The following is a 17821-nucleotide window of genomic DNA, read 5'->3' on the forward strand; positions in this document are numbered from 1 at the left end:
AAAGCAAGTGCAATTTGATTTATTATGACATGTGATCAGTAGTTTTTATGCACAAATAGTTTTTATCCTAATGTATTGTGTCTTGAAGACTGCGGTTTTCTCATCCAGCACGAACAAACACAAATCAGGTAAAAGTACCTGCAGCATGCAGCTCAACCCGAACACAAGAGGACGATGCTGAGAGCACTGTAGAAGGTCACTAAACGGGGAGGATGGGGCAGATCCTGAGGGTGGAGGAGGTGCCGGTGTAGGAGGCAGAGCTGTACCAGTCTGTGCTGTAAGAAGGTGCCCTGTATGCCCCCCACTACTTTCCAACAGCTGTGCCAAACGCCTTGTGCAGAAATAGGCAAGCCGCCGAGACAGGTAAGCAGACTGGACTAAAGAACCTGAATACTGTGGAGACAAGAGGGAAAAGAAATTAAAATATAAAAAAGGGTAATGCAACAGGTGTAAAGACAAACATTAAATGCTATATTACACTCACACGAAGGAGGAGAGGCAGAAGCAGCTTCAAGAGTTCATCTTCCCCTGGACGTATCTTCTCAAAACATTCCAGGACCCAAGTCAAGAACTCATGGCGATCCAACATCCCATCCTTTATTGGTACACAAAATATCACAGGTCAAATAAAATTATTAATGCACTTACTGTACAGACTGATAACATGAAGCATTGTTCAGTTTCCTACAAGTCTGTAAGACCAGGTGTTAAATAGCGGCCTCAGACAGAAGCCAGAGATATATTTATAGCGACAACCAAAAGAATCTGTTCCCATCATCCAAATATACATAGTATTACTGCACAGTAGCTTAAAAAAGAAAAAAAAAAAAAATTACAAATGATACAGTATATAGACAATGACAGGCCATAAACAGACAATTTCTCTTTCGTCTCATTGGGGGACACAGAAACTGTGGGTGTGTGCTGCTGCCTCTAGGAGGTTGACACTATGCCATGAAAAAAATGTTAACTCCGCCTCCGCAGTATACACCCCACCGACAGGCTGTAGGACAATCAGTTTTGCTTAGTGTCAGATAGAAGGTGGACAGAGGTCTCTCGCAGACCCATGCCTACCTCAGTGTGCGTCGTTCCTTTTCAGGTATGGAGGGATACACAATAGAGCGGCTACATCTGTATTCCCACACCGGGATTATGAGTGTGGCGTGTACTGCCACCCCGTATCCTCATAAATCCCATGGGCAGGACCCTAGCCCCTAACACGGACTCGTGTTCAGGTGATCATATCTGGTCCTGACCTTCGTCTGTCATCACTCGCCCTCCAGAGCCGGATGATCGAGTGAGACGCCATGCAGAAAAGATTTGGGACAGCAATCTTTTCGTCAGGTAACTGCTCCCTGTCACGGGGGGAGCTGAAGGTAAGAGGCTGCAGCATTTTTCATGGAAAGAAAAAAAAAAAAGCAGCTCTTTTTCTTGCATTTATGGAGGGATCACTGTTACCCTGTGCTCCGTGGCTATAACTTACCTTAAAAGCCAGTACCTGCTTCCAAGAACTGCAGGAATGCAGATTGCGGCGCAGCTTCTAATCCTTCCTCCCGCGGCGGCATTATGCTCCTGGGCTCCAGCGGTCATCCAGCATGTGCGCGTCCGATGTCAGATCCCGGCTTCCGGGGTAGGCCCAGCCCTCCGGGGTCCTCTTCTGGGACTGGCGACATCTTGGTGCTCCAGGAAGTCCGGGGCTGGCCCCAGGTTCCGGGCGGGGCTAGAGGGCGGTGCATCGCTCTCCTCTGCCTTCGGGCAGCAGCTGCAGTGGGGACACAGGATGCGGGATGTGAGTACTGCACTACAGTGTTGCTCCCTCACCACGCTCTTTACGCCCAATGGTCGGCAACCATCGTTAAATATTTTGTATGTACCTCAGGAAATAAGCTTCCTTCGGGTCAGTCCTCCCCACGCTGCTCAGAACGCAGCAGACCCACTGTATTACCTATGCTAAAAAGCAGGTGCGGGAGAAAGGAGTGTCCGGAATGGGCCTCCGCCTTATCTAAATCCGTAGCTAACCTTACCAAGGTATCACAGTACCTGGTAACGGTGCTTGACAGATTGCCACCTCAGACTCCAGTGGACACAGGTGCATCAAAGGAGTCCTTTTTCTGGACCTTCTAGAGGCCGTAAAAGGTTGAGACAGGACCACCAACCCATGTCCCCTTCTTACTCCATCTCACCGCCGCTGGCTGCCTCCTCCCGGTCCTCCCCAGAATCATGTGAAGTATTTTTAGAGACACACTTGGAGGAGAGTTCTGAATACGGGCCAGGGCAGCCTGGTGTGTCAAGGATATGGTCCAGGACCTCATTGCTACAGTCAATGGGACCTTAGCATTAAGGACGCCACATCGAAGCCTGCGGATCAGGCTCTCATTTAAGCGGCATAGGTCACTCTCCAGGGTCTTCGCCACCCACAGGGATTTTGAGGAGGTGTTGTTCAAGGAAAGGGAAAACCCGACCAGGCGGTTTCAGAGAAGAAGCCATTTTGGGATCTCATATCCAGATCTCACTACCAACTGGACCTCCTCCCCTTCGGTGGATCCATCAGTGTCCAGACTCTCTACCAAAACAGTCACTCCACTCACCAGTGGCCCATATTGGCCGGGGCCCCGCCAGCAGAACTAGCGGAGTTCGCAGACAGAATCTCTTTGGTCGGGAAGTATAGGGTATCAGCAGCTTTGGACGCCGCATCCTGCGCAGCCAAGTATCCAGCAACAGGGTAGCCATCCGGTGAATGGTCTGGCTAAAGGCCTGGCAGGCCGATTTGTCCCCAAAGAGATCCCTAACCAATCTGCCTTTTCCCGACTTTTTTGGTCAAATGTTGGATCAAATCATTAAAGATGCAGCTGGGGGCATAAGCTTCCTTCTCCCTCAGGCCAGGTCTCGTCGATAGGTTTTCAAACGAAAGGCCCAATCCTTTTGTTCCTTTCGTCGTGCCCCAGCGGCAGACGCCTATGCTCAGGGCCCCACAGAGGTCGCAGGCGCCTAGGGACAGGAAGGAGGTGTCCTTTCGGGCCTCTCCTTCATGGCGCCCTCGCAGTTCCCACAGCAGAGCTACCAGGTCGGGGCCAGGCAGATCCTCTTCAGCCTGACGCCTGCAGGGATTACAGCTCCCTTCCCAGTACCTCTCCCCACACTAGGGGGCCGCCTTCTCTTCTGCAGAGATGTCAGGCGGAGTTCAGTAATGGATACCTGGGTAAGGGAAGTGGTATCCACAGGATGAAAGATGGACTTCAGCGCGCTACTGCGAGGCCGTTTTTTTTTCTATATCAACCACCAAGAGACGCTGCCATGGCCTCAGGTTTTTTTGCGGCAATCAATTCTCTCCTCAGCGCAGGAGTGATCATCCCTGTTCCCGAGCAGGAGCGTTTTACAAGCCTTTACTCAAAAGGGTTTGTAATACCAAAAAAAAGAAAAAAAAAGGATGGCTCGGTTCGTCCCATACTAGAACTGAATAAGTCAAACAAATGGGTCCGCCTATGCCACTTCAGGATTGAGTCGATCCGGCCGGTGATTGCCTCTATGGAGGATCAGGAATTCCTATGCTCCATAGATATTTGGGACGCCTACCTGCACGGCCCCATTTTTCAGGGACATCAAGGATTTTTGCGCTGTGCTGTCCAGCAGCAGCATTCCCAGTTGGTGGCCCTACCATTTGGGCTGGCAACAGCCCCAGAATTTTTACAAAGATTATGGCAGCAACGGTAGCCATATTAAGGGTCAGAAATATAGTATTAGTCCCATATCTCGACGATATTCTCGTCAAAGCACCCTCCTTCGATCAGGCTCAGGAAAACCGATCTGTGGTTCTAGTCACGCTGTCCCGGTTTGGTTGGCTCTTCAACAGGGAAAGAATCCCACCTTACGCCAACACAACGCCTAGAGTTCTTAGGGATGCTAATTGACACCCGCCGCTCAAGGGCCTCTCTTCCTGAAAGGAAGTAGATTACTCTCCAGCAGGAAATTTGCTCTCTGCTAGAATCCCGACTCCTATCCTTTCGCGCTGCCATGAGAGTCCTGCAGAGGATGATGGCAGCCTCAGAGGCAATACCCTTTGCCCTGTCCCGTTCCAGGATACTTCAGAGGGACACCATCCTTCAGTGGTACAGGTCATTCTCTTCACTGGATCGCCCTTACTCCCTCCCAGTCAGGCAGACAGTCCCTCAAGGGTGACTGACCTCCCCCTTGTTTATCTGGGGCGGTCCTTTTTTTTTTCCCCCTGTACACTCTCTGGTGATAACTACGGATGCCAGCCTCCTGGGTGGGGTGCGGTATTCCGTCACCTGGTGGTTCAGGGGCGATGGTCGAGGCGAATATCCTCACTGTCGATCGACATTCTAGAACCAACCGGGGTCTTTCCAGCACTCCTACGTTGGGAAGGATGACTCAAGGATCAGCCAGTCGGGAAGTGCTCGCAGCAGGAGAATAGTCCTTACATCAGTACATGCTCCATCAAATCTGCTGACTATGGGGGACTCCGGATGTGAACCTTCTGGCATCTCGACAGAACAGAAGGGTCCAATAGTTTGTCTCCAGGTGCCGCGATCCTCTGGCAATAGGGGTCGAAGCGCTGGTTATTCCCTGGTCACCGTTTAGACTCCCTTACCTGGTCCCTCCCCTCCCTTTCCTACCCAGGTTACTAAAGGGGATCATGGCGTAAGGGGTGCCAGTCATATTGGTCGCCCCATACTGGCCCAGGAGGGCCTGGTTCGCAGAAATTATCAATCTTCTTGTAAGCACCCCCTGGAGACTCCCCGACAGGCCAGATCTCCTGGCTGAGGGGCCGTTTTACCACCCGAATTCTCAGTTGCTCAATTTGACGGCATGGCCATCTAAACCACAATACTGAGAGCAGCGGGGTTGTTTCGGACCGAAACATTAATACAACGATCCAGGCTAGGAAGACATCTTCTTCAGGGTCTATTATCGAGCCTGGAAGGCTTATTTTTGACTGGTATGAGTCTATTCACATAACACCTATATACCCTGTTTCCTACCATCTATCCTAGCCTTCCTCCAGGCAGGATTAGATGCCGGTCTTGCCCTAAGTTCCCTGAAAGGCCAGGCATCTGCTCTCTCTATTTCTTTCCAACGGAATTTGGCCTCTCGCCTGCAGGTTAAGACCTTTCTTCAAAGGGTGGCATACAGCTCCTCCTTACAGATCCCCAGTGGATCTATGGGCTCTTGACCTGGTCTTGGAAGCCTTGACAAATTCACCCTTGGAGCCCCACTGGGAAGCTCCCATATCCCTTGTGTCCTGGAAGGTGGTATTTCTCATAGCCATCACCTCTATCAGGGGGTTTCAGAGTTGGCATCCCTGTCCGGTCGCCCTCCATTTTTGATTATGCACCAAAACAAGGTTGTTTTGCGGCCTCCTCCTTTCCTTCCTTCCTCCCCAAGGTGGTATCGGCCTTCCACCTGAACGAGGATATAATCCTACCGTCATTTTGCCCCAACTCTTCCTCTGGAGCGTTCTTTCAATAAGCTGGACCTGGCCAGGGCGATAAGGGTCTACCTGGCTAGGATTGCTCCTTTCAGGGAAACAGACTCGCTCTTTGTCATTCCTAATGGGGTGAGAAGAGGCCTGCCGGCATCTAAGGCAACAATCGCCCACTGGATCAGAATGGCAATTCTGGAAGCCTACCGGGTGAAGAACAGGGTGTTTCCTGCTGGGGTCAAGGCTCACTCAACCAGGGCGGTGGGGGCCTCCTGGGCAGCACACCATAGGGCATGAAATTGTTCAAGGCATCCACCTGATCGTCCATTCATACCTTTTCAAGGTTCTATAAGCTCCATACCTATACTTCAGCGGACGCCAGCCTAGGCAGAAGAATTTTTCATGCGGCAGTGGCGAGTTTTCCGACCTGAAGGATGTTTCGGTCTTCTCCCTCCCCGGGGACTGCTTTTGGACGCCCCACGGTTTCTGTGTCCCCCAAAGAGACGAAAGAGAAAACAGGATTTTGGTTGCTTACCGTAAAATCTATTTCTCAGAGTCTTCATTGGGGGACACAGCGCCCTCCCATGATTTTGTTACTTGTAATGAATATATATATATATATATATATATATATATATATATATATATATATATATATATATATATATGATGACTTACATGATAATGTCTCCTCCTACTGCTTTTTCACTAACTGACTGTCCTACAGCCTGTCAGAGGGGTGTATACTGCGGAGGAGTTAACATTTTTTTCATGGCATAGTGTCAACCTCCTAGAGGCAGCAGCACACACCCACGGTTTCTGTGTCCCCCAATGAAGACTCTGAGAAACAGATTTTACGGTAAACAACCAAAATCCTGTTATTTTGTGAGGCGTACCAACATTTATTGACCGGACATAGGGGATAGCTTACTTAATGGGGTTGATCCTGTAGCAATCAGCGTGTCCTTCTGGAACTTTTCCCAGTGTTCACGCAAAAGGGAGATAAAAAAACATGATCAGAATGCTTACCTGGAACATAAACATGGCTAGTTTCTCATTATATTCCCACTGTTTGAGGGACAGCTCAACCTCTGGAGGCATAGGACCAGATGAGGAGCCAGGGCTACCATTTACTTGTCGGTAGTACTCTGCAATCTTTTGTAGCTGCTCCCAAAGATAGCGGGTGATGATTTGAGTCCACTCTGCAAAAAATGGAACAGGTCAGCAAAAGGGCATAATTATACTGTCAATAAGAATTATTCCAGACTACAAGAAAAAAAAAAAAAAAAAAAAAACAACATTGTACCTATGAATGGATCCATGACGTGTCTTTTTTTCATTTTGGTCTCTGTAATGGCAGCATAATAAGCACAAGTCATCTTAATAAGCCAAGCTGCCCTCATAACTGGCACAGAATAACGTGCCAGAAACCCAAAAACTTCTTCTTTCTTTCCAAAAATTGGAACCTGTCAAGAACAAAAGAAGTGACTAAGCAGATATGGAAACTAACTTGTCAAAGTTATATCTTTACTCTTCCTTAACGTAATATTCTTGTGTTCACCAACACATGATGTAACGCTCACCTTCTTAGCCAGATGTGTAAGAGGTTTGGTTCCGGCAAGATCTGTGAACCAGTTATTAATGGAGCTCTGGGAGCGAGCAGTGACAAGCCAGAAGTTGTCCTTCTGGTTAACTTGAGGCTTTTTTCGTCCAGTGTCTGGCAAGGTGTTGCAACGCAGTTTCTCTGCCATGATGTTACTGAAATTCGAGCTAATCTAAAAGTAGGTAATGTACAATGAAACAAACAAAACAAAAAAAAAAAACACACGAAAAAAGGCTAAATGAAATTGTTCCGTCACACAGAAGCATTACCTTAGCTGGGTTAAAGTTGACATTCTTAGCACTGCCATGTTCATCTCCTGATACAGCTGGCTGGTTATTGAATCCTTGCTTTACGTTTAGTGCTGTAAGCTCATCCTGCAAAACATAGAAAGTGTCAGACATCTAATAAACCCAGGCTATATTCGGCCAAGGGCTTCTACTTTCATCCTGCACCTCTTACTAAATACAACAATAAAGAGAAGTCCAAGAGGGAACTTGAGTATAAAAATGGTCCATGCAAAAAGACTGGTCAGAAGTGGTCTCCTGTTAAATTTCCTGGTGAAAAGAAAGTTAAATCTCCTGAGGAGTTGAGGCCGTGTTACTATGAGAACTATTAATTTGTTGAATAGTTTACCTTTAGAGATAGTCACAGTGGGAATCATTGATGGGTTCAATAATGATTGGATACTTTTTTTTTTTTTTTTTTTTTTTTTTTTTTACAAGAAAATACTTTAAATACATACAACTTGGATCAAGAGGGAAAGATTAGCCCTTTTGGGGCTGACTGGATCATGCATATACCCTATTGTCTTCATCATACCCCATCCCTCAATTGAAAATGATGTACATTTGTTTTTTTTTAATTGTATAAACTGACTTGTCACTAGATATTCTGAAGTTGGCATGTACATAGTACAATAAATCAAGCACTTGAAACCCCCCTACAAAAAAAAAAAAAAAAATTAAAATCACACCTCTTCTTCCATTAAAAAACAAACAAACACATTTTTGGTATTGCCACGTAAATAAAAGACCACTATCCAGATACAAAATTATTTTAACCTTGAGTTAATAAAAAATAAATAATCGCAACGCAAGAATATTTTTCTGACTGCTGCCACAAAAAATGTAATAACATCAAAACATTGTATGCATGGTATCACTAAAAAGAAAAATTAAAATCAGAGTGCAAAAAACAAGCCCTCACACAGCTCCAGCGATGGAAAAAGTTACAGGTATCAGAAAATGGCAAATCTAGGCTCCGTTTTTTTGCTTACTGGATCATTTTTCAAATAGATGATTACTTGAATGTTCACATATCCGGTAGTATAGGGTAAATATTTATTTTTCCAGCTCCAGTTACCAAAAAAAAAAAAAAAAAACAACCTTTTTCAAAAGGCAGAAAAATGGATGGCTATTTAATAGATCCGTTTTCCATAGACTTCAATGTTAAAAAAAAAAAAAAAAAAAAAAAAAAAAAACGGGTCAACGGATATCTGCTGAATCCGTTCTAAAGAATGATTACTGGACATGTGAGTTTAGTCTTACTCAGACCAATGTCATTATCTATAAAAGCCCCATGTAAAAGTCCCAACATGCTACTGTATGGGTAAAGAATGATTGTATTAATGATTGTCACATTCAAAAACTGTATGGGGTAGAGCAATCAGCAAACATCCGTAGGTTACAGTTACTCAGTGACCAAGTTTCGTCACTCAATATTAACATCATTTATGCTTTGCTCTCTTTAGAGATTCACAAGGGGTGCCAAATCCTACAGCAGGTAGACTGGTGGGTGCTTCTAGGGCAAACTTGCCCCAGGCATTCAAATATAGTAAACTAATTGTCTTAAGAAATAATATGAAAAACCTCTGTAACACAAAAATATGCATTCTGATGACAAAAAACACATCAGAAGTCCATAAACTGCGTAAACAGTGATGGCATGGAGGATTAAAAAGTAAAAATGGCGCCAAGGATATACATAAGTGGGATGTAACACTTGACACATCAATACAGATAAAACAATAAATAAAATACTTTCACAAAAGGAATAAACAGTGTTGTGTAATAAATAAAAAAGGGGAGGAGCCAGCGATATTGGTTTGTGGCTGACCACCACTGTTGCCGTGCTGGGTTATGCATGCCATTCTTTGTGCTCATTGTGATTTATCTAGGCTGCTGTTTACATATACAGCAGCCCTGCCCCATGCTCTGTTTGATTGTGCACCTGTGTCTGGGCCTGTATCACCCTTCACCTGTGGTGCTGGTCAGGCCATGTGGAGGTTGGACCTGAAAAGTCTATGCCCGGACCTGGTCAACCTTTATCTGCGCTTGCCCTTTATGGCTCCATGGGAGTGATTCAGAAACGCTTCAGGTACAATTTGCATTCAATATGGTCTTGCTTTTAATAAATTTAGGAGGCCGTAATGGCACAGCGAATATAAAAAACGTAGAGTAGGACTGCCCCATACGAGAATGCCTTGAAGTGGAGTGGTGGCTCAAAAAAACTGATCAATTGATTGCTAAATGTCTCATTTTGAAATACAGTTAGAAATCAATATGTGCATATGCACTTTATGTATTGCGTTCTGACCTTAAGCAGCGCCGGCTTCCCTCTTTTTTATTTAGTGTTGTGTAATAAGTGTGGGTATAGGTAGTAGAATGGAAATCACAGAGCCAGATGCTCATACATAGGGCCTGGACAAGGTGCACCACCTTCGGCCTATCCAAGGAGGGCGCATTTTAGAAGAAAAAGTAGCTGAATGCCTGCGGCCGCCCGATGCCTTCCTCCAGGCTGCAGACATTCAGTACAGTGACGTCCTGGCACATATGGCAGAAGAAGGCATTTAAAAAAAAATAATAAATTAGTTAAAAGGTGTAAATCAATGGGGGCATTATACAATGTCGTGGACCACCTCTTTAAAACAAAGGATATACTTATAGACAGGAAGCAATCAGTGTATCTACGCTACATACAGCCTACACTACAGGTGTCATTGCACACAACACTGCTTGTTTCTTTCATGAATTCTCATTATGCATTGTATTATCTATATTAAATTAGTGTCAATCAATTGTAAAACGCAACCATGTACATCCTTGGTGCACAGTCTATGAATTTCTGATAAAAGCCTTCATCCTATCCCACCCGAAATGCGTAATACTCTTAACAATAAATCTTTGTCTTATAGTAAGTGCTGGAACCGGTTTTTTTCAAATTTATTTTTTAAAACAAATAATCTATTTACTTTTACTGTCCATTATGACATGTACTCCACTTTTTTAGTACTAGAAGCCTCAGTAGTTTCTCTTTGTGGACTCCGCCCACACAAGTCTATAGAGGGGGAAGAGGAAATTTGATCTGGCATTGAAATCAAATCTGTAGGTAGATTTTTGAGGTTGAATGATCAGTGCAAGGAACAAGAGGTGACTGACTAGTAAGGAAATGGACATTTTGTCACTAATAAGATAAGAAACTGTAACATATCTTCACTTTTAGGCTGTGGGCCCACGTAGCGTTTTAAAACGCTCACTAAAAACCGGACTCCTTCCCAGAAATCGCGCGTTTTTTTCCCGCGCGATTTCACCGCGATTTTGCCGCGATTTTCGCTTGCGATATTCAAGCACTTTCCAAGCGATTTGAAGCATCGCTTGGAAAGTGATTGACAGGTTGGTCACACTCGTCAAACATAGTGTTTGACAAGTGTGACCAGGTTTTTACTATTGAGGCTGCCTATGCGGCATCAATAGTAAAAGATAGAATGTTAAAATGCTAAAAAAAAATAAAAAAATCGTGTATATTTACCTTCCGGCGTCCCGCGCTGCATTCCCGGGCCTCAGCGTTCCCAGTAATGCCTTGCGAGACCTGTGATGACGTAGTCTCGCGTTGCTATAGCAATCTCGCGAGACCGCTAGAGTCACGCGAGACTGCGTCATTACAGGGCCTTGCCGCAAGGCATTACTGGGAACGCTAGGCCGGAAATGCAGCGCGGGACATCGGAAGGTAAATATACCCCGATTTTTTATTCTTTTTTTTACAGGGGTATGGTACCCAGGGCCTGGAGGACAGTCTCCTCTCCTCCACACCGTGGGTACCAACCGCACATGAGACGCTTAACTTCCCGCATGGTGGGCATAGCCACATGCGGGAAGTAAGTGATTCTCATGCATTCCTATGGGTGCGGAATCGCGGCAATTCTTTGCGATTCCGCACAAAGGAATGAGCATGCTGCGATTTTTTCCGCGATGCGATTCCGCCGCGGAAAAAAGCGCAGCATTAGCACAGCATGTGCGGAATGCCATAGGAATGCATGGGGGCGTTCTGTACACGATTTTTAAGCGTTTTCGCGCCGAAAATCACGGCAAAAACGCTTAAAAATCGCTACGTGGGCACATAGCCTTACTGTTTGATTTATGAAAGAAACATAAGTGTTGTTAATATTTTAAAGAATGAGTTTCTAGCAGCTTTTTCTTTACACACAGCAACTAAAAAAAAAAAAAATCACAGTACAAAATAAAATTCTACGCCATCTGGCCAATAAAGAAACACATAGCCATCATTAGCTAACAGGTGTAAAGCCTACCATCTGTCACCTAAAAATAAAATGTCCATACCAAACTCGGCAATAATGATGGTTCCCACAGCTTGGCGATGAATTACACCCCAATTAGGGTATGCGCACATCGTGTACTATAGGCACCAGCGTACCATCGAAGAACAAATGAAAACCAAATTACAAGAGCCACCAGAATATCAAGGAATCACCTGCTACATTACAAAGCTAAAGATGAAAATAACCGGGAGCCTCTAGTGGTCACCTACAATCCAAATCTGGAGGTGCTAAGGGGAGTTGCACGGAAATTACAACCTTTACTACAAAAAGATGCCTGATTACAATTCATATTTCCACTGCTGTGTTTTAGGCAGCCCACAAATTTAAGAAGCATAATTGTCAGAAGCTCCCTGTCCTCTCCAACAGCTGCAGGAACCTTTCCTTGCAACCAGAAAAAAAATGTAAAACCTGTCCATTTATAATGACCACGGACAAGATAAAGATCCCCAACTCACATCAGGACTACAAGATCCCAGGTACTTCCAGCTGCATCCAACTGACATGTGCCCGAAATAGCCACGGGTGGAATCACGTTCCAACCGCGGCTATTAACCAGTTAAATGCCGATGTTAAACTGACAGCGGCATTTAACAAGCGCTTCCGGCAAGCGCTCTGGAAATACGCTGACCGGTGACCTGCGTCACCGGTGTGTCTGCATGATAACCCGAAGTCTCCTGGAGACCTCTATGGATGTCAGTGACAGATTTCTATAAGTGCCACCCAGTGGTCGGCGCTCATAGCAAGTCAGTAATTCAGCTACATAGAGGCCATCTGCTCGTCGCCTCTATGTAGCTGAGCCAATCGAGTTGTGCCAGCTTCTAGTCTCCTATGGAGACTATTGAAGCATGGCAAAAGTAAAAAAAAAAAAAAAAAAAAAAAAAAAAATTTTAAAAGAAGTGTTTAAAAAAAAAAAAAGAATATATATATTAGCTGAGGAGCCCGGCGCTGCCCGGGCATAGTAACTAACTGTGGTTAGTTATAGCAAATTATAATTATCCTCCATCCCATAGGCCCGTGCCCATATACCCATCATACATATCCACGATCCCATAGGCCCGTGCACATATACCCATCACACATCCTCCATCCCATAGTCCCATGCCCATATACCCATCATACGTATTCTCCATCCCATAGTCCCGTGCCCATATACCCGTCATACATATCCTCCATCTCATAGTCCAGTGCCCATATACCCAAACATCCTCCATCCCATAGTCAACCATTATGACATCATAATGAGCGGCGGGGCTTGCCACCTATGACATCAGCGTCGCCATGGCAACCATTATGACATCATAATGAGGGGCAGGGCTTGATATATACACCTTTTCTCCCCATTATGTAGATAGTGGCAAAATTGTTTGGTGAATTGGAATGCGCGGGGTTAAAATTTCGCCTCACAACATAGCCTAGGACACTCTTGGGGTCCAGACGTGTGACTGTGCCAAATTTTGTGGCTGTAGCTGCGACGGTGCGGATGCCAATCCCAGACATACACACACATACACACACTTGAGCTTTATATTATTAGATATATGTTCAAATCACCCCCCTTTTGCCCCATTCAAAATAAAACAAAAATAAAAAGTCACACATATCTTAAAAATTCAAAAATGCCAGAATTAAGTTTTTTTGGTCGCCGTGACATTGCATTAAAATGCAACCAACGGGCAATCAAAAGATCGTATCTGCACCAATATGGCGCACAAGAAAATTAAGCCCTCACCCGACCCCTGAGATCACGAAAAATGGAGACACTACGGGTATCGGAAAATAGCGCTATTTTACAATCTTGTAGTCATGACCTATGTGATCTATGTTTTATTGTGGCCTTCTTATAACGTTAATTTTGTGGTTTATATTAACCCCCAAGGGTGGTTTGCACGTTCATGACCGGGCCAATTGTTACAATTCTGACCACTGTCCCTTTATGAGGTAATAACTCTGAAACGCTTTCATGGATCTCGGTGATTCTGACACTGTTTTCCAGGTCACCACCTGACAGCACCCTGGAAGGACGTCCTTCTCATCTGTAGTGGGACAGGAAAACACGAGAGTTTAAAAGGATCCTCCCCCTACCATCCCCCAGTGGTTTTCCTGTCCCACTGCGGATAGGAACGACAAGAGGAATATCCGACCGTTCCTTGCAGATGGTCAGGATCGGGGGGCCCAGCCTTTTCCCTTCCTACTTGGAGATATCTGCAGCTGACACCCGACAGAGGGTCCCTCCGCTACTCCGGTGTAGCACTGCTCCCAGATGTCGGGTCGCTTCCTCCTGACGGGGGCTCTCAACCCTGGACGCCACCACTGCAGTCCGCCTCTGTGGAGTCCTCCAAGCCCACAAGCGCTCCACCGGCAGCTACAGTGCCTTCCCCGCCTGTCCCGGTAAACTCGTGCCCGGAGGAGAGGCGCGCAGCAAAAGCTGCGCATCACAGACCGGGGGCGCCTCAGATCGGCCGCCCCATCGGAGGAGGACGCGCATCACAGGGGAGCCGGGCACGAATCGCAGGCCGGGTGGGGGTGGGGGGGGGGGGGCGCGCGTCTTCAGTGGCAGCGCGTCACTTCCGGTCGTGTCATCAGCCGGCAGCGCGTCACTTCCGGTCGCGGCGCCACTAAGGCCTCTGGCAGCGACCGGCCAGTGCCACACACCACAGCGGTATAGGCCCACCAGGGAGGTGGGCAGGCGTCCGGAGGAGCAAGTCGGCAACGCAGCAAAGTGGTACGCAGGCTCTGCTCCAGAGGGGCCAGGCGCAGAGAGCCAGGAGGCCCGTCACAGCTTACAGATGTGTATTTTCATAGTGGCCAGCAGACAGCGGCAGTTTCCATCGCTACAGGAAGATGGAGGACCAGACTAAGACGGAGGTGGGAGCAGAGAGCCAGGGTCACGCGAGTAACCTCTAAAAGAGGTCATTGCAGAGCCCGTAAAGATATAAAATACGGGTTCTGTGGGGTCTATGTTCAAGGGGGGAACCTCCACCTCTGAGAGAAAGGAGCCTAAACGGAAGGATAAGAAGTGTCCGGTTTGCTCTAGGAAGTTGAAGGACACGTCGCAAAAGACCCTCTGTGACGCTTGTGCAAAGCGTATAGTGGGGGAGGAGGCTACTTTCATATCCAACATGAGAGCGATAATCAGGGAGGAAGTACAGGCCTCAGTATCTGGTCTAGCTACTCCCCAGACCCCACAGCCGAATCCCCAGTTATCCAGGAAAAGACAGAGGGAGTCGGATACGTCATCTGAAGACATTATGTCCGAGTCAGATGCAGAGGAAGAGGAGATCAGAGAGCACCCAGAAAGGGGAAGGAAATACCTGTTTTCTTCTGGGGATACAGACGAACTATTGGGGGCGGTGCGGCAGACTATGCAGATCGAGGAACCCCCTCCTTCCCTTTCAATACAGGACGAAATGTTCGGAGGGTTACGCTCCCAGACTTCAATGGTCTTCCCAGTAAATACCCACATATGGGCAATGATACTGGAGGAATGGGAGGAGGCAGAGAAAAGGTTAACTATCCCTAGAGACTTTAGGTTGCGTCTGCCGTTTGACCCCGAGGAGGTCTAAGTCTGGGAGGAAGTCCCCAAGATAGACATCCCCGTAGCAAAAGTATCTAAGAAGACGGCAATTCTGTTCGAGGATTCCTCAAGTTTGAAGGAACCCCTAGATCGGAAAGCAGATGGGCTCATAAAAAGGGCCTGGGAAAGATCAGCTGCGGTCATAAAAACGAATATAGCAGCAACATCGGTAGCATGCTCCATGCATCTATGGATAGATGACCTGGAAGAGCATCTGTCAGATAGAACCCTGAGGGAAACCATCCTGAAGTCCCTCCCCTTACTTAAGTTAGCTACTGGGTTTTCGGCCGATGCTTCGGCAGAATCGGTTAGGTTCACGGCCAGAAGTCAGGCCTTGTCCAACACAGCCAGAAGGGCTATCTGGCTTAAGAGTTGGACGGGCGACATGCAGCCAAAAAATAAACTTTGTTCAATTCCCTTCTCGGGGGGCAGGGTCTTTGGGCCTGTGCTCGACGACATCTTAGAGAAGGCATCAGATGAAAAAAAAGGGGTTCCCTGAGGAGAAGCATAAAAGATACCAGCCCTTTCGTAGACCCCGTTACAACCAGAGAACGGACTACAGGGAGAAAGTGCCAGAGAATATGGGAAGCAAGATGTGCCACAGTCCGCGCTGCTGAATCCACAAAATCACCTGGGATGCAAGATGTAGTAACAAAGTACTGCTTTATTCCTTCCTACGCGTTTCGGCGCCCTTCCTGGCACCTTCCTCAGGGATATTACACCAGCCATAGGAGCAGGGAATTTATAGCCCCTTCCATTAGCAATTATGGGTGTGTTCTGTTTACATATGATGTCATAATGGTCATCACTGGGGGAGGGGCCAGCATTTTTGGCACAATTTCACACAAATAACATAATAAAACAAGAAAATCCTTCAAAATACTTGCTAAAATGTACATAAAAATCCTACCAGTAAAATGATATAAAGACCTTCATGAAAATTGCAGCGGAAACATTGCCAAAGTATCCAGACTGTCAATGCAAAAACAAAAAAATTTTTTTAAAAAAATATTATCTCCCTACTTTCAGGGTAGTAGAACCCATGTGTTTACTGGTTTCATTTTTTTCTCTTGTGACTTATGTTGAGCACCACCGTTCTGCTGGTATCAGTGCCTTTGGAACATAGGTTCTATGAACTATTTTGTCACAAAACTATCCTGTTAAATATGTGATACTATGGTTTGTTAAAAAATTATTATAAAAAATTGCAATGAACAATTTTCTTTATTTTTGTTTTGTAGGAGGGAATCAAGGAGCGATGCCACTATTAAATAAAATGGATTATTTCTAAAATTAACTGCTTTTAAAAAACTTATTTTTATTTTCATTTTTATTTTTATTATTTATTATCAATAAAGAATTATCTAAAAATTACTATTATATAATCGTATTATTAATATTAATATTATTGTATTGATACAGTGAATCATCGTTTCTGTGGGAGAGTGACGGTGGTTGGGGCTTAGCATCCCGTTTTGGAACAGAGTGCTGCATAAATTTTGCGTGATAAGATGGACTATTTGCGTGGAAGATTTGCTTCCAGAGAGAAGTTGATACAACGCACCATAGGTACTGGTCGAACATCTTCTGAGGATAATGTGACTGGTGGTGAGAACTTTGGCGATGAGGAACTTAAGACTATGAAGGAACTTTTGCATGCTTTGGAGGATGCCCTCAAAAAGGAGGTGCAGTATGGCATTGATGCCCGGTTTTTGGCTGTTTACATAGAGGAGAACATCTGCCCCAGGGGGCTAAGATTGGTATTGAATTCTCCATTTCCTGATGATAATGACTTTACTACAAATTGGAACTTTGTTTTGAGAAAATGTATGAACACGCTGTTGAGTATTTTATGTGATAAAAGGTCAAAACTTGCAGATGCTGCAACAGAAGAAATTAACATAATCAGTGCAAGCTTGAATAGGTTTAATGCATGTACTGAATTTAAAAGAATATATTCTAATATCAGCACTAGTTTGACGCAAATCGAACACGATACAGTAATTAGGAAGTCCAGGAAGCTCAACAGAGATAGACAGGACTATTCCCAGTACAAACCTGAGATGGAGAATAATACATATAGGAGGAATAGAACTCCCACACACCACAAAGAGCATAGAGGAAGGAGTTTCTCCAACAGCTCCAGGAGGGGTAAGACCCCTGGTGAGAGAGATACAAGAAATAACACTAGTAATAGTCAAGACAGTCAAAATACTATAGATTTTAGGAAGAATAATACGGAGATAGCACCTATTGGGAACAAAATGCAGACAGAGACAAAAACAGTGTCTAGGCACGGTCCTGAAAAATCCAGCACACAGGGACTGAACCTAAGATCTACGGTGACTGTGAGCACTAATGAAATTGAGACAATGGATGAGGAGGAAATAGATAGCAAAGAGGAGTCAAGCCTTTTTCCAGATGAAATATTGGATGATGAGGGTTTCATCGTGATAGAGAAATTACCTAGCAGCATGACAAGATTAATCAATGGGGATAGGAATATAAACAAAGAAGCATCCAATAACGAGCCAGCTAGCAGCAATCAAGTCATTACTGTAGCACAAGTACATAATAATGCAGAGGATC

General features: G+C 45.5%; 1 protein-coding gene across 2 annotated transcripts in view; it reads right to left on the bottom strand.

Annotated features, from left to right (window-relative positions):
* The window catches only part of MED12 (mediator complex subunit 12), a 179997-nt gene that overhangs the window by 128467 nt on the left and 33709 nt on the right, over positions 1-17821 (bottom strand). For both annotated transcript variants that reach the window (XM_073556161.1, XM_073556162.1), the window contains exons 2-7: positions 7313-7417; positions 7024-7215; positions 6747-6906; positions 6470-6642; positions 485-595; positions 139-393 (exon numbers count right to left, since the gene is read on the bottom strand). In XM_073556161.1, the coding sequence (XP_073412262.1) occupies positions 139-393; positions 485-595; positions 6470-6642; positions 6747-6906; positions 7024-7215; positions 7313-7417 (996 nt within the window). The remainder of the gene's footprint in view (positions 1-138; positions 394-484; positions 596-6469; positions 6643-6746; positions 6907-7023; positions 7216-7312; positions 7418-17821) is intronic.

The sequence above is a fragment of the Dendrobates tinctorius genome, unplaced genomic scaffold, assembly GCF_039654945.1.
Source record: "Dendrobates tinctorius isolate UK_male_01 unplaced genomic scaffold, ASM3965494v1 ptg000231l, whole genome shotgun sequence".
Taxonomy (NCBI): Eukaryota; Metazoa; Chordata; class Amphibia; order Anura; family Dendrobatidae; genus Dendrobates; species Dendrobates tinctorius.